The sequence below is a fragment of the Musa acuminata genome, chromosome BXJ3-9 (assembly GCF_036884655.1).
Source record: "Musa acuminata AAA Group cultivar baxijiao chromosome BXJ3-9, Cavendish_Baxijiao_AAA, whole genome shotgun sequence".
Classification (NCBI taxonomy): domain Eukaryota; kingdom Viridiplantae; phylum Streptophyta; class Magnoliopsida; order Zingiberales; family Musaceae; genus Musa; species Musa acuminata.
The window spans coordinates 39,047,326-39,063,984 of NC_088357.1; the positions used below are offsets into that span (position 1 = coordinate 39,047,326).

General features: G+C 36.4%; 1 protein-coding gene across 2 annotated transcripts; it reads left to right on the forward strand.

Annotated features, from left to right (window-relative positions):
* Positions 1-1,223: 1,223 nt before the first annotated feature.
* LOC135648447 (pre-mRNA cleavage factor Im 25 kDa subunit 2-like) lies at positions 1,224-11,122 on the forward strand. Of its 2 annotated transcripts, XM_065166153.1 has the most exons (8): positions 1,224-1,494; positions 1,705-1,797; positions 2,695-2,740; positions 9,112-9,205; positions 9,333-9,406; positions 10,040-10,126; positions 10,213-10,323; positions 10,823-11,122. In XM_065166153.1, exons 1-8 carry the CDS (start codon positions 1,376-1,378, stop codon positions 10,892-10,894), a joined length of 696 nt encoding a protein of 231 aa, XP_065022225.1. In that variant the 5' UTR covers positions 1,224-1,375; the 3' UTR covers positions 10,895-11,122. The 2 variants fall into 2 exon arrangements, with proteins under 2 accessions (XP_065022225.1, XP_065022226.1); XM_065166154.1 differs by lacking the exon at positions 1,705-1,797 and having other exon boundaries at positions 1,226-1,494.
* The last annotated feature ends 5,537 nt before the right edge of the window (positions 11,123-16,659 follow it).

Sequence of the window (16,659 nt, forward strand, 5' to 3'; positions counted from 1 at the left end):
TATGAGTTCATGTTGTTTTTTTTTTTTTTTTTTTGGCATCATTGATGTGATCAGGAAAACAGTCAGATGGTGTCACTTTCCAGAAATTGCTATGTATCATTCAGAAAATTGATTTGTATCATTCAGAAAACATGACTTGATCATGAAAACCATATGATTGCCTTCTAATTCAGATTTTTTTTTTGTTTTTTGTTTAGCAGTGAGTTGTAGTCTTTGCTATTACCCCTTTAGATCGTATATTTAATTATTCTTAAAATAAAATATTATGGACAATATTAAAAATATTTTTGTAATAAAATGATACAGAAGAAGAAGAATATATGTATGTTGAGAGGATGAGAAAATAGAAATACAATAGAGTTTTAAGTCTTTTATTCCTATAACGAAGAAGAAGACTTTTAAAATTATTGTATTTGATAATAAGGAAAAAGTGAAGAATATAAATAAATTCAGTCTTTTAAAATTTAAACAATCGAATTAGTTTTCTCGATTCAACCGATTGAATTTAAATTTTATATTTATGGTCGTTGGAATCGATAAATCTTCCTTCCTTGGTTTCTTGTTTTCTCGTGCATTATTTCTTGTCAGATGGAAGGATTCAGCTTGATTTTTTTAAAAATTATTTTCGATATAAAAATTTGTAGTTAATGGTAGTGGGGTCCACAAGGCAAATGATATTTGATGAAATGCCACGTTCACGCATTAAGATACCAAACACTGACAATCATATTATCTACAAGTGACAAATGCGTGTAATTTTTTTTTGGTCATTTTCAATAAATATAACCTCCATCAAATTATACTTTTTACGATGAATTTGAATTCTTGCTTGATTGTCGAAAACCTCCATGAATATTTCTTTTTCTATAATTTATATTTATTCAAATGTTTTGCGTGATTTACGCAATACTTACTATATATATATATGTATATATATATGTACATATATATATACATATATATATATATATACATATATACATATATATATATATACATATACATATACATATATATATACATATATATATATATATACATATATACATATATATATAAATATACATATATATACATATATATATATATATATACATATATATATATACATATATATATATATATACATATATATATATATATACATATATATATATATTACGCAATACTTACTAATGATATATGGACACAATCTATTTCTTTGAAACAAGGAATAAAACACTTTTTATTTGTTTCAAACTCCCCAACTCCCCAAAAAAAAAACACAAAAAATTCTCCAGGATAGAGTTCGTCTTTCTCTGCCTCCTGTCTTCCGCCGGCCGCGATCCCCAAACGCTGCGTGGAGCGACACAGCCGTGGAGGCGGCGGAGGAGCGATGGTGACCTCGCCGGTGGTGAACACGTACCCACTCTCGAACTACACCTTCGGGACGAAGGAGCCTAAAATGGAGAAGGACACCTCCGTCGCCGATCGCCTTGCCCGCATGAAGGTCAAGTAAGTCGGCTTCCATCTCCATCCCCATCCCAATCCCCATTTGTATCGTCTCCCTGGAACCCTGCCGAAACCCCGGTGTTTACCCTTCCTCTCCTGGTGTTAAACCCTAGTAATATATGACTTGTGGTTCGTGCGCCTTCTTTGTGGATCTACGCTGTAAGATTTGGCGTGAAACCCTAGAACCTCTAATTATGATGTAGAATGATGCAGAGTCCATTATTGGGTCCAATTTTCTGCGCCTTCTGTCGATGGGGATTCGTACTCTCATGTCGAGACTTGGAGGCTAATATACTCATTTTTGTGGTAAATGTATCATCTGTTCGAAAATTTCATCTTTTCTCTTGTGCAAGTGTAAGAGTTTTTGGCATAATCATCTTCAGAGGAATTCGAACTACTTTCCTTGTTGACTTTCTGACAACACACGTTCTGAATTTTCTAGTAACGGTTGGAAGTCTGTGTTGCGGGTAATGTATAATTTTTATTCTTGAGAACCATCATGATTATTTTCTTTTATCAGGTTTATTTTGCAGCTCTGTCTATCCATTATTATTTGCATTGTTTTAGCTCAAACCTGCTTGTTGATATTGACTTTGAGATCTGTAGCAGGTTTTATAGCCAAACGGTCTTAGGAATTACTAACTTTTGCAAAGTGATGCTCATCCTTAAAATGATTTCTCTTAATTCTTTTTGTTAGCTGCAAATCGTAGATCGCTTTGAGGACCTAATATATGATACCAGGTCATGCAATTTTTTTTTAATTTTAAAATTAAGGATATGAAAGTTCCAGTGATTTTGGTTCTAACAAGTAGTAACTTAGTAACAAAGAAAAAATGAATAAAGAAGGCATCAAAAGTCAGTGGACAAATATTGATTGAATTGTCAACTGCCACAAAGGCAATTTGCATAACTTGATCTTCTTTATAGTTTTATGGTTTTTTGATTATACATTGTGTATTGATAAACCGTAACTTCTATTTCTCATATACAACTGAGTACCATATTGTCCATAATTTGGTCTCTGGGGCCAATGTATAACTGATAGTTAGTGCTAATACAACTACATTTCTTTTACTTCTTTCTAAATTTGGAACCTACTCTAGGTGAAGGTTGTCTTAACTTAGCATATCTCATGCTCTTATTGAAGATCTCTAATGCAAAGTATACTTTATTGTTTGACTGCTTCCTTTTCTTTTGATTCAGCTATATGAAAGAAGGCATGCGGACAAGTGTTGAAGGAATTTTATTGGTAAGGATCTCCATGGTATACCATTAACGTATAAGCTTTTAGTTATAATTTGTTATCTCAGGTTTGCAGATGATAAAAAAATGTAACTTAGCGTTCACATTTTTCTTTGGAAGAGCGTTAATTATTTTGGAATGTTAAAACATGCGGTTGTTGCAGTGAATTTGTTTGTTATCCTATGATCCCTTGATTCTGATGTAATTTTCTTAGCTGCTAATGTGTACTGGATTTGGCACCGTTTCAAGACAACTGATAGGTGGCCAGTGATGAATCATTGTTAACTTTTTTGATGCAATGTTATTGATATTGGTTTGTGCTTTATAGCAAACCATACATTCATAGGATAAAAACAGGTCATGTACTTGACATTGGAGGTTTCAGTTTCTTTTTTTCTGAAAAATAAAATTTGTAAGCTTAAACCAGTCTGGAACAAAAAGGTCCCTCTTTATCAGAGGGGAAGATATTACAAAATTGGTTTGGCTAGTTTCCTTACCACAAAAAGGTAGTAGCAGTGAATCTTGCAAAAGCATCACCTCCCTATGATTGTGAGTGATTTGTGTCACTTCAAAATTTCTCAATAGTTGCTGAATGCTATTGTAGTCTGTCTTCAATCTCCATATAGGATTTTTCTGTTTGTTAAGGGTGTCCACCAGCAGGGTGGAATCACTTCCAACCAAAATGTGAGTCACTCCTCCTTTGATGGCTGCCTGAATGCCCTCTAGTACCACAAGAACCTCACAAGACTCCCCATCCCCTTTATCAACGTACCTGCAACTGGAAAGTGAACAATTACCAAAAGCATCACTAATAACAAAACCACTGCCCCCTTCTTTGTTTTTCTCAGACCAAGATCCATCTGAATTAAGTTTGAACCATCCTTGGCTAGGTTTCTCTCATCTAATGAAAATTTGAGCTGATCATTATATGCAGACAGTAATTCTTCAGCATAAGAGGCTGTGAGTGCTAAGTCTTTGTGGCAGACATCACTGGGAGTGATCTTGGCATTGTCAACTCTAGCCTCATTCCATGCTTTCCATAAGGCCCACAAGCAATTCGCCATACTGGCCCTCAAAATCAGATAGTTCACTTGATTGTCCTCCTCTCCTTCCTTGAGCCATAGCCCAAGGTGTCCACTGATCCATGTACTTGAATTGAATGTTCAAAAGGGACTGAACAATCTCACAAACATCCCTAGCCATCTTACAATCAGAGAAGATATGTTTCGTAGAATCATTTTGATCATCTCTTCCACAAAGCCAACAATTGTGAGCAGTGGTCAAGTTAAGGGCAGCCAATCTTTCTAAAGTAGGCAATCTTAGAGACCCTATGGGCAGTTGGCAGCTTCCAAAGGTTACCCCTGCTACCTCACAAAGTTTCAGTTCTGTTAGTTCCTCCTTTGAGAAATCTGTAGGCAGACTTGACAGTAGCTTTTCCACTCTCAGTGTGTCTCCAAATCCAATTGTCATCACTAGACTGGTGAGCTATATCAATTTTCCAGATCTTCTGGGAGATAGAAGTGACAAAATTGTTAATAAGAAGCTCCATGTTCCAGACAGTTGATGGTTAGGTCTTTTACAGTGGACAAATTTGAGATTAGGATTAATGTAGGTTGGAGGTTTCAGTTTTAATGTTAAAAGACACAACAGAACTATAACATCAAACATTTGTCCTTTATAAACAGGGATATCATAGTTGTGAAATAAAAAAAAGATTATTTATAGCCTTGACAAGAAGATGCATGTAACTTTTATGAATAATGAGTTGCCTATATTTTGGAGTTATGACAGAAAACATATTGCAAATATGGACAATGAAGTAATTTGATATTATGATTTTAAAATTGAAAAATTACAATTGTTGGGTTCTCCTGAGGGGTTTTGAAGTATCTTGAAGATTCATAATTTGGCCTCCTCCAATACTTAGCTGGATTGAAATACTATTATTGTTTCTAAATTTATTGTCTTTATGATATCCAAAATAGTTTGGAGTAGTGATTGCAAAAGGCGCTCGGGCGCTCGCCTAGGCGCTCGGGCGAGGCGAGGCGAGGCCCGAGCCCCTCGCTAATGTCCCTGGCGGCGCGCTTCAAACAGGCGCCGCCTGGGCGCTCGCCCGAGCCCAGGCGTTGGGCGCTTCGGGCGAGCTCTTGGGTAAACCAAGGCGACCGAACCAGAAGTTTAGGTCTGGTTCGGTCCTGGTTCGGTTGTTAGTTGGTTCAATCGAACCAACTAAACCGATATAACCCCAACCCTAACCCTAACCCTAACCCAACACTAACCTGCTGCCGCTGCTGCTCTCGATCCCGATCCCGATCCCGATCCCGATCGCGATCTCGTCGCTCGCTGCCGCTGCTCCCGCTACCGCTGCTCGCCGCTGTCGCTGCTCGCGCCTCCCATGAGCCCTCCCGCGAGCCTTCCCGCTGCTCGTGCCTCCCGCGAGCCCTCCCGCTGCTCGCGCCTCCCGCGAGCCCTCTCGCTGCTCGCGTCTCTTGCGAGCCCTCCCGCGAGCCTTCCCGCTGCTCGCGCCTCCCTCGAGCCCTCCCGCTGCTCACGCCTCCCGCGAGCCCTCCCACTGCTCGCGCCTCCCGCGAGCCCTCGCGCCTCCCGCGAGCCCTCTCGCCTCCTGCGAGCCCTCTCGCCTCCTGCGAGCCCTCCCGCGAGCCTTCCCGCTGCTCGCGCCTCCCTCGAGGCCTCCCGCTGCTCGCGCCTTCCGCTCCCTTTCCCTTTCCCGCTGCCGCTGCCGTCGCTCGCCGCTGCTGCTGCTGCTGCCGCTGCCGCCGCTCGCTGCTGCTGCTGCCACCGCTGCTGCTGCTGCCACTGCTGCTGCCGCCGCTGCTGCCGCCGCTCGCCGCCGCCGCTCGCCACCGCTGCTGCCGCCGCTCGCCGCTGCTTCCTCGTTTCTCCATCAGGCTCAGTATACTCTTAATATTAAGTTTATTTGAATTTTGAAATGATTAATTTTCTGTTAATAGATTAATAATATATTATTTTGATTTTAATGTTGTTAATTTTTATTTATTTGAAATTATTGTTATAATTATATTATATATTTTTATAATTTAGATAATTTTAAATAATTATATTATATATTTTTATAATTATATTATATATTTTTATAATTTAGCGCCTCGCTTCGCTCGGGCGAGCGCCTAGCGCCTCAAGCGTTTGTGGACCTTGGCGCCTTTTGGCGCCTAGCGCTTTTTAAATCACTGGTTTGAAAAATATTTTGTTATTTCTAGTCATTGATATCATAGATTGATGTGAAATGTATTGTTGGTTATCTTAGCTAGGATTGAGCCAGTTCCATATTAGATCTATGATGTGGAATGCATGTTAGGTCGAAGCCATAGGCAAATCGACCTGCTCTAACAAGTTCTCTGAAGTGGAATGCATGTTAGCTCTAAAAGGACAAGTTTGATTGTCATTGGTCACTATTCCTTTCTTCATCTCTTTCTCCTTTTCCTATTTTTGTTGATTCAATTCCTTGATTTTTAATATGCTTTTCATAAATTCAATAATCATATCTTTCTTTGCCCTCCCAATCTCAAGGAATGATTTTCTAGCTTGGCCGTAGCTCAACTATTCACTTGGTAATTCTCTTTGATGTTTCATTCAATCTTTTAAGTGAAAGTGTAAGAGCCTATAAACTAATTATGATTTTCTTTTACATTTTTCTAACTGATATGTCAAAATATAGTGCAAGTCTAAGCCCAACTTAGTTGAAGTATACTAACTTAAAACATTCTGGATTGGTTAATCAGTACTTCTTATTTTAGATCATTGCTTTTCCACTTGATGAGTTACCCTTTTTGCATTGAATTTACTCTTCTTGTCCTACCATTTATCATGTCATGGCACAAAGTTACACAATGTAACAATGAATTATAAATTTTGAACAAAACATAATTTGTATATGTCTATATTCATATACGTGCTTCTACACATCTTGGGATAAGTACATGCCTAATGTACTTTTTACATGATGGAGTTTAACCAAAGCATAAACCTCCTGTAGGGATGTAGGACTAGGCTTATGTTAAGGTTTGTCTGAATGATGAGTCTTGAATGTGGATTAGGTTTTTAGCCTTCAAGTTGCTCATTGTTTTTAGGGTTAAGATTCATTTTAGCCCATGTAGTTTTGGAAATAGATCACTTAAGCCCTTATGATTTACTCGTGTCTAAACTAACCCTTTACATTTTTAAAACGTAGCATATAAGCTCCTCCTGTCAAGTTTGAGTTAACAGACGTTAGAGTTTACTTACGTGACATGTTGACTCATAATAAACTATTAATATAATGTCACGTGTAATTTAAGTTTAAAAAAAAAGGGTCCATTTCACCCTTTGTGGTTTTGGTCATGGACCACTTAAACCTTTATGGTTTTGTTTGTGTCTAATATAATCATTACGGTTTTAAAAATGTAACATATAAGCTCCTCTCGTCAAGTCTAAGTTGACAGACGTTATAATTTGCTTACATGACATGTTGCCTCACAATAAATCATTAATATAATGATACGTATAATTTAAGTTTAAAAAAATATCTATCTTATCGAGGAAGAGGAAGAGGAAGAGGAAGCAGCGTAGGTTATAGTGGCGGACGAAGACGAAGAAGCAGAGGTAGGAGATGCCGAAGGCAGAGGTGATGGAAAGTTGGACCACCACATTGTAGGCACGATGGGTGGGGGCGCAGGAAAGGACGAAGTGGAAGGTGGTGGGACGAAGATGCCCAAGAGGAGGAAGAGGGACCAGGAGACCATTGCATGCCTAACGTCGGACTAGTCGACGCACATCCACCTGAGGCAGGATCGTAAGCTCCTGAGCTTATCGTCAGCTCGGGAGAGGCTGCGTGCATGTGACGCTCTGCTAGGCAGCAGCGGCTTAGTGCTGTTGCTAGTGGTCGCTTCTGCGATAATGCCTCCTCTCGTCATTGATGGTGGTCTCAATTTTTTTAATTTAAATTACACGTGTTACTATATTAATGATTTATTATGAGTCAGCATATCACGTAAGCAGACTTTAATGTTTTTTAACTCAGACTTGACAGGAGGGATTTATATGTTATGTTTTTGAAAATGTAGGGGTTATTTTAGACATGAGCAAAACCATAAGGGTTTAAGTGGTCCATGACCAAAACAACAAGAGCTAAAATAGATTTTTTTAAAAATTTAAATTACACGTGTCATTATATTAATAGTTTATTATGAGTTAGCATGTCACGTAGACAGACTTTAACATCTGTTAACTCAGACTTGACGGGAGGGGTTTATATGCTACGTTTTTAAAAATGTAGGAGTTATTTTAAATACAAGTAAACCATAAAGACTTAAGTGGTCCATGATCAAAACTACATGAACTAAAATGAACCTTAACCCTTGTTTTTATCCTTATGATATATTAATTTTTGATCTACTTAAATATTTGTATGTTGGACTTAGTCCTTTTATGCTATATAGGAGCCTTGGAGCCTTCCTGTTTTATGTCAACCTGTTCTGGAACAGGCTTATCTAACTTGATCTAAAGTCTTAGACAAATAGGCTTTTCTCTAGATTTGTTTTTGTTGCAAAACCTTTTCATATTGCAGGCTAAACATTTTCATCTCTTGGCCTCCATAAAACACTTTAAAGTTGAACCTTTAGGAAACTTTCATTTTGCACTGGTTGACATATAGGCAGATGACTCACTGGTCTTATAAATTTCAACTCAGAATAAAATCTTCAGTAAACTTCTGGTTGACATATAGTCTGATGCCTTGCTGGTCTTAAAATTCCACCCAGAATGATACTCTACAGTATATTCTGTAAGGATTTGACTGTTAACTGGTAGCCTGTCATTATAAAATGATTGATTAGGTTCTTTCTTGTTGTATTATTTTGGCTAATGTAAGTTGCAAATTCTGACTTTCTTTATTGAAGTTCGTTAAACATATATAATACATAATAATAATATGATATGCTTAATATTTGTCTGACTGGGCTAATTTGATGAATTTTGCCTCACAGGGGTTTCCTTTTCTTTCAGCTATCTTATATGCTTAAATTATATTTTCTAAATATCTTGCAATAAAATTTAGCAAATTTAACGGGAGCTGACTGCTAAGTGCTAACCAGATGTTTCCAGAACTAGTAATGATTGCTTCTATGTAGCATGACTAATATGCTGTGGTGTTGCACATGCAAAATATAGAAAAGAATTCTTATCTTGCACAGGTTATCGTTAGTTTGTCATACACCGTGTTATTCATCTGGACATGTGATAGTAATGGTTCTCCTGGGTTCATCTTGTTTTTAGCATATAATATCTATGTTAAATTAAAAAGCTGAATAAAAGTTTAAGTTTCAATTGCATTAATTGTGGAACTCTTTCCTTTTCTTGTAGGTCCAGGAGCACAATCATCCCCATATACTTCTACTGCAAATAGGAAATACTTTTTGTAAACTTCCTGGTGGACGTCTGAAGCCTGGAGAGAATGGTAGGTTTTCATTGTTAGTGGAATTTTATATCCTTACTCCACTCTTTCTGAGCTCGTTAATTGCTCATGACAAATTTTCACACATCGGATCGTGTCTGAGCTGTGTTTATGTGACTACACTCATCAGAAATGGAGGGTCTGAAACGAAAGCTTTGTAGCAAACTTGCTGCAAATTCACCTTCCTTTCAGCCAAACTGGCAGGTACATAATCTCCGCCTTCACTAGATCCACTTTCTAGTTATAGATCAAAGAATTCTATAAAAAGAAAGACTATAAGAATTGAACATAATTCATAAAGCAAAATTTGCTGTTTTGTGTTTGTGGTTAAATCATATTCAAAGAAGCATTCATCATTACAAGAAAAATAATTCATGAACATCAACACAGTGGCCTTCTATATAACCTTAGTCTCAGCAACTTGCATGTTCCACTCCACATTCTATGCCACCAGAGGTGGCAGATGGCTAATTGTTCCCCAGTTTGTTTCTGATTTCCTAAACCATTAACCAGCATGGGTATTCATCTGGAAATTTGTGGTGTTGGAGCAATTATGAGTTCTACTTACAGTTTTCCCTGTTATAATAATTGCAGGAATGCTATCAGATTTCTGTTGTCACTTGTTAGCTTAAGTCCTTCAAAACTTTTACTTTTCTGCATGGGTCAATTTAATTACTTTACCTGTGTCACGAGTTGATAATGAACTGGTTGCTATTTCATTGAATTGTTGCGGTACGCCGGTACATATGTTTACCATGTTGTTCTGTGAATTCTAGCAGTGAACCTCTTATGATGGTGATATTGAATTATTAGTTACATGTTTGCTTTAACCTGCAGATCGGGGAGTGTGTTGCTACCTGGTGGAGGCCGAACTTTGAAACAGCAATGTACCCATACTGTCCACCTCACATAACTAAGCCCAAGGCAAGTTGCATTTGTAGCTTTAGAAGTCGGATGCAATTTAGTGGTGACCAATTTCTGATTCGGAACCTGAATGTTTCTATTTACAGGAATGTAAGAAGCTCTTCCTCGTTCACCTGTCAGAAAGAGAGTATTTTGCTGTTCCAAAAAACTTGAAGCTGCTTGCTGTTCCACTGTTTGAACTCTATGACAATGTTCAGGTACCAGTATTTTCACATGACATTCTAAATATACAGCAGACATCTTAACCGTTGGAAGATCTGCTTTATTACAACAGATGCAGTCAATGGTTTATTCTGTTAAATATTAGTGTTGTGCATTATTTTTTTAATTCCTCGTCCATTATTAAAATTTCTTATAGATAAATATACCAATTTAACTAGATATTAATTTTCAGAGATTAGCCTATATATTCAAAGCATAATATCTTATGTATATTGGAAACTGGTTTTGTGGTCTCAATTATCTGTTAATTTTACCTTATTTGCAATTTTTCTTTCTTTTACCTTATTTGTAATTGTAAGGTCCTAATTCCTAACTGTATTTCATTTTTTGTGATGGTGGACTTACATTGTAATCTACATCACATGGTAAACTAATATTTTTATTGGCCATTTTACTGTTTTTATTGGGTATACCTTGTTTGCTGACTTGAGAAAATCATGGATAAGCTGAACCTGGCTGTTAAAATGAATGCAGAGATATGGTCCTGTTATATCTACAATTCCGCAACAATTGTCAAGGTTCCAGTTCAACATGGTTACATCCTAAAGCTGGTGGAGCTAATGTGGTTACTTTCAAGGTAGTTTGCATGGGTAGAAAATTGCTGAAGCCAATTCAATCAAACTTGATCTTGTCTGATACACAACAAGTATCTTAGTTTTTTCTTTTCTTCCTTTGGGTTTGGTTGTATGAACCTGTAAGTCAGCTTACAAGCAACACTTTATGTATCCTTCGATTGAAGTCGGTAGGAGTTTTATGTGCCCCCTCTTCCTTGCAGCTCACTCACTGTCACTGACTTTGCTTATTTGGGGGCAAGATATACAAGAAAAAAAAAAACTTGGCAGCTTCTCATGGTGAAATTTATTAAGTTTGCGATGAAACATGTAGTTAGTTTGGTGGAAGATAGCGTAAGATTTAAAGGTGGTTTGTGGGTGGTTTAGCTCATTCTGTGCATTGTTGTTCATCATGTACCAAAGATCTAATTATATAGGACCTTTGTATGTCTATCCCAAGTCATAATGCAATGATAAAGATGGTGGTGGTGTTGATTCTGATGCTGATGATTTCTTGGAGCTAAATGTTAGGAAATGTACACTGTACAAAATCTAGAGTTGAAAGGAATTCAGAAGAGAAAGAGCTGCCAAGAGCTAATGTTCTTTACCAGAGACGTAGCATCATCCATATTGAGGTATTTAGCGTTTGTGCTTAGCCCCCTGCGTTTGACGCATGGGTACATGAGTCAGATTTATATTGATAGTTAATCGGATTCAGAAATTAAAAGGGAGTAAAATTCAAGCCAACAAGAGATAAGGCGATGATTGTAGTTGGGACAAGAGAATGGCTGGTCAGCCACGTAGTTGGTACAAGAGGATGGAAAGGAAGATGATAGTAGTTGGTACAAGAGGATGGAAAGGAAGATGATAGTAGTTGGTACAAGAGGATGGAAAGGAAGATGATAGTAGTTGGTACAAGAGGATGGAAAGGAAGATGATAATAGTTCGTACAAGAGGATGGAAAGGAAGATGATAGTAGTTGGTACAAGAGGATGGAAAGGAAGATGATAGTAGTTGGTACAAGAGGATGGAAAGGAAGATGATAGTAGTTGGTACAAGAGGATGGAAAGGAAGATGATAGTAGTTGGTACAAGAGGATGGAAAGGAAGATGATAATAGTTCGTACAAGAGGATGGAAAGGAAGATGATAGTAGTTGGTACAAGAGGATGGAAAGGAAGATGATAGTAGTTGGTACAAGAGGATGGAAAGGAAGATGATAGTAGTTGGTACAAGAGGATGGAAAGGAAGATGATAGTAGTTGGTACAAGAGGATGGAAGGAAGGAAGGAAGAAAGGAAGCAAGAGCGCTTATATTATTTTTGAACGGGTCAAAGCAATGCCAAATGGGTTCTGATCTGTTCACCACACCATGGCAGGCAGGCTCAGAAGCAATGTTAGTACCTAAGGAACAACCATCGGCTAACTTCATATCATTCATTGAAATTTCCTAAAGACCATGTGTCCCAGTCCATGGCCGATTGATACATATCGGTCGATATAGGATCAAAAGTGGAATTTATTTTTATTTATTTTGGAGCCATTGAGAAAGAACTCAGTCTGCAATGGTCTTTGGTAGAAGAAAGTTTAGGTGTAGAAACTCTACAGATTTGAGCAGAGTTAAATTTAAGATAGCAGCATTATGTGTATATGCTTCTACTATCAAACTAAATAACGAGACTCCAATCAATCAATGGATTGGTGTTCTCAATGTCTCCATATTTTGTAGGTGTGTTGGACCAAAGCTTAAAACTATTTCCATGATATATTATGTATGTAAGTTATTGATGTGGCAATAGTTGTTGCCTCATCGTTATCAACAATTCGGAGCTTCCTAAGGTAAGTACGACCATGGCATACAGGGATGTAGAGGTTGAAGTGCAATAGTGCTATGATTATCATCACTCAACTATTGCTTTGTCATATAAGAATATTATGACGAACTATCTATTGACCATGAGATTCTTCGTACTATGAAGGTTGTGAATTGACATCATAGAAGCTTTGTCGTATCCGTTAAAAGTCAATGACTTTCTTCTTCTTCTTTCCTTTATCCTCCTTTACCATCAACGAGATGTTTGATCATCGAGCTCAGGAATATGAATGTTGGTTAGTATGTGTAAAATATTGCTCATCCGTCTATGCTCCCGAGCCTAAGTAGTCCAAATAATCAATTGATTATCGCTCCTATCCATGGATCTCAAGGAACATGGACTACGAGCGAGAAGGTGCCTCGTCATCATGTTGCTCGTCAATCATATTTGAAGGATTAGCCGATGTTGTTGCCTTCCCCTTCTTCAAAATGCTGGGGGACGCTTATGATTGTGACTTGTCATGACTCCTATTAAACTAACTCCTTGATTACCATCGCCATGCCTATCATAGGGCTCCTCTTCTTACGAGCCACGTTGTTCCTCTTTTTCAACATCTTGTTGATGAAATGAGATCAAGTGTTGCTCTCCTTTCATGTCCTCTATGGGATCCTGTAATCCACCTTATCTCATACTACATATCTTGTCCAATCGAGTAGCAGTTAGTTGTCTCATACCAGTATTCCTACCCACTCTCTATGACATGATAGAGATTCTTGTTGTAGATGATCCATTGTCATCGACTAAAGGTCGAGGCTCATATCATCATCGTGACCCTTGTACTCATCATACATTGATGTCTCGAGAGTGTACCTGTGCCTTGCTTCCTATTCGGATTACTTCTATAAATTTTTATTTTTTTCTTATCAAATTCTACTCGAAAGGCTCTTCTTATCTCTTGAGGAACCTTCGTGCATTATGTGACATTGAGAAGTTCACCAATTATATGTTGGTCTTGATGAGTTATTCTACTATCATGACTGATATGACCAGAATGATACACTGCCAATGATAATAATGCTTTAAATGACGAACGTGATTTTATGCCAGATCATAAAGTTAGTGCTCTGGGTTCATTGGCCTACAAAACATGTCAATGGAATAAATTATCTCTAGTTAGCCCTTAATTATGTTATAAACATGCTGTAATTAATAATAAATTATCCCCAATGACCCCTAAATTGGATCTAAATTGACGAAAAAAATTCTTAATTAGCTCCAATTACCCTTAATTCATATGTAAATGGAAGAATATACCTTTAATCCACAAACAATTTCATAATCAAGCAAGAATAAGCATACTATTATTAGCTCTAAATTGTTAGCATCATAACACTAAGATGGGTGAATTAATATTATTTATAAATTTAAAATCAACTTTACATTTCAATTGAGGGGCAGGAAAATATTGAAAACAATATAAGCAATAAGCATGAATAAGAAATGAAAACTAGAGAAAAAGAGGCACAAGATTTATAGTGGTTCGATTTTTCCAATCAAATTTCAGTCTTGATTCTTCGATCTTCAAAGCCATGATATCCACTAACAATCTTTCCTTTAATAGGTAAATATCAACTATCCTTTTACAAGCTTCTTCTTTTTAAGACTTAAAAGAGAATCTTACACTTAAATCTTTTATAAAGAACTCCCATTTTCTACAATGTAAAATCATAACTTAAGATAGAGAAAAATCAAACAAAGCATAGAGAAAGCTACAATACCTACAAACTCAAGGATTGGATATTTTTATCAGCCAAACCCGAATGATCAATTTATAGACCCCAAAAAATCTCATGAATAGAGCCAAAACTTTCACTTTCATGTAATTTTGAGGTATAAGCAATACTGTCATTACATCACACTGATATAACTTTTTACATGGTGGTGTTATCGTGATACTACTATATAATGTTTGACAAAACACCAAAACACCAAAGGCAGTATAGCACAATATGTTTGGTCCAACCCAATTTCAAACCCAATAATTACTTCAATAAATTGTGACTATTTTAGCCTAATAACAAGGCAATTTGGCCTAAAATAAATTTGACCAAGACTATTAATTATCAATGGTTCATTTGACACAATCGAATCTTTTGATTTATTATCACAACTTCAACATGTCATCATAACTTTTAATGTTATCAAATCTTTGGGCACATTATCAAATCTTCTGATATATCATCCTATCCTATCCTATCCTTTGACACGATATCCAATTCTTAGCATATCGACAAATCCTTTAGCCTTATGTTCAATTTCTTGACTTGATGATCTTTAGACACAATGACCAACTCTCCATCCGGATATTCAACCTTGCAGTGACTTGAATCCTTAATCAAAATATTTCTTACGTCATTTATCTTCTTTAAACTTATCAATTGATATCATTATTAAAATCTATGATTCATCATAAATTACTCTTGATTAACTCCAAATTGGGTCTTAATGTAAGAAAACGACCCAAATTAATCAAAGACTAAATCCACATAGATCATGACTTATTACAAAAATAAATAGTTAATAACATGCTAATAAGGCTTTACTTAAGATTAATCTTTTGAACCATGCAAGAATAAGCCTTTAATTAGCTAGAAAATGCAGTATAATATACTCTTAAATCATGTAAGAAGTGGACAAATGATATCATTGAGCTTAATTTACTTAATTACCACTATTTAGAAGTTAATTAATCCTAATCGACCTAAACATGAATTACTAAGACTTTAATTAGACATTAAACATAGTAGAATGAACTCTTAAATCATACAAGAAGTTGAAACATGATCAGCTCATTATGCTAATTACCCCTAATTACGTCTGGATCAATCATTAATCCTTAATCAATGAAGAATTATCAATAATCATTAGGCTAATTATATAAAATGATGAAAAAAATACATAGAGATCACCTAAATATCTTAAATTGAAGACAAATTTCAGCCACTCGAGAGATTTATAAAGCCTCTTTTATCTAAACCAACATCCACTAATCGTGCTTTGAAATCTAAAATCATCAAGAGAGTGATTGAGTAAGAGTGAAAAACAAAATGAGAGGAGGCAGCCAAGAGAGGTCAAATAACCTAACAAACGGGGCTAATAGGATTAAATTCGACTTTTAACAATATTATACCGATTAAAATTGAATCGTTACCGATCGATACTACTGTTGCCAATGTGCACTGATCGATATTACTGTTGCCAATGTGCACCAATTAAAAAATTGGATCATCACGGGCTGATAGTACTACCATTCGGTATTGATCGGTGACGATCAAAATTCTTGACTCTACCGCTCGTTACACTTTATACCCTGAAATTACGATCAATAACTTTGATAGAGTTAAGGTGATAGAAAAATATTTGCATGACTCTACCATCTGACCCCGTAGGGGTAGAGGAAATGGAAAATGCCTATTGAATGGGTGTAACAATATGGTGCAGTAAAAAGGAAGAAAAATACATGAAGTTATCCACTGGTTTCAATGTTAGCCCAAACACTACCATGTTATTTTAAATCTCACCACTACAAATAAATGACATAAAAGCACGTGTGTCATCCATCTCTATGGAGATATTCAATGGGTTTGGAGTCATTTAATCTCACCGCTTCCATATCATTTAATTTCACTAGTAGACTTCGACTAAAAATGAAATATTAAACTAAAACTGGACTGCTTCTACACGGTGCTACTTCTGATTTTGGATTCATCCATTCTCGTTTCAAAACCTCTGGTTTCAAATGATACAAATACATATATATATATATATATATATATATATATATATATATATATATATATATATATATATATATACATAAACATACATATACATATATATATATATACATATACATATGTATACATATATGTATATATACACGTACATA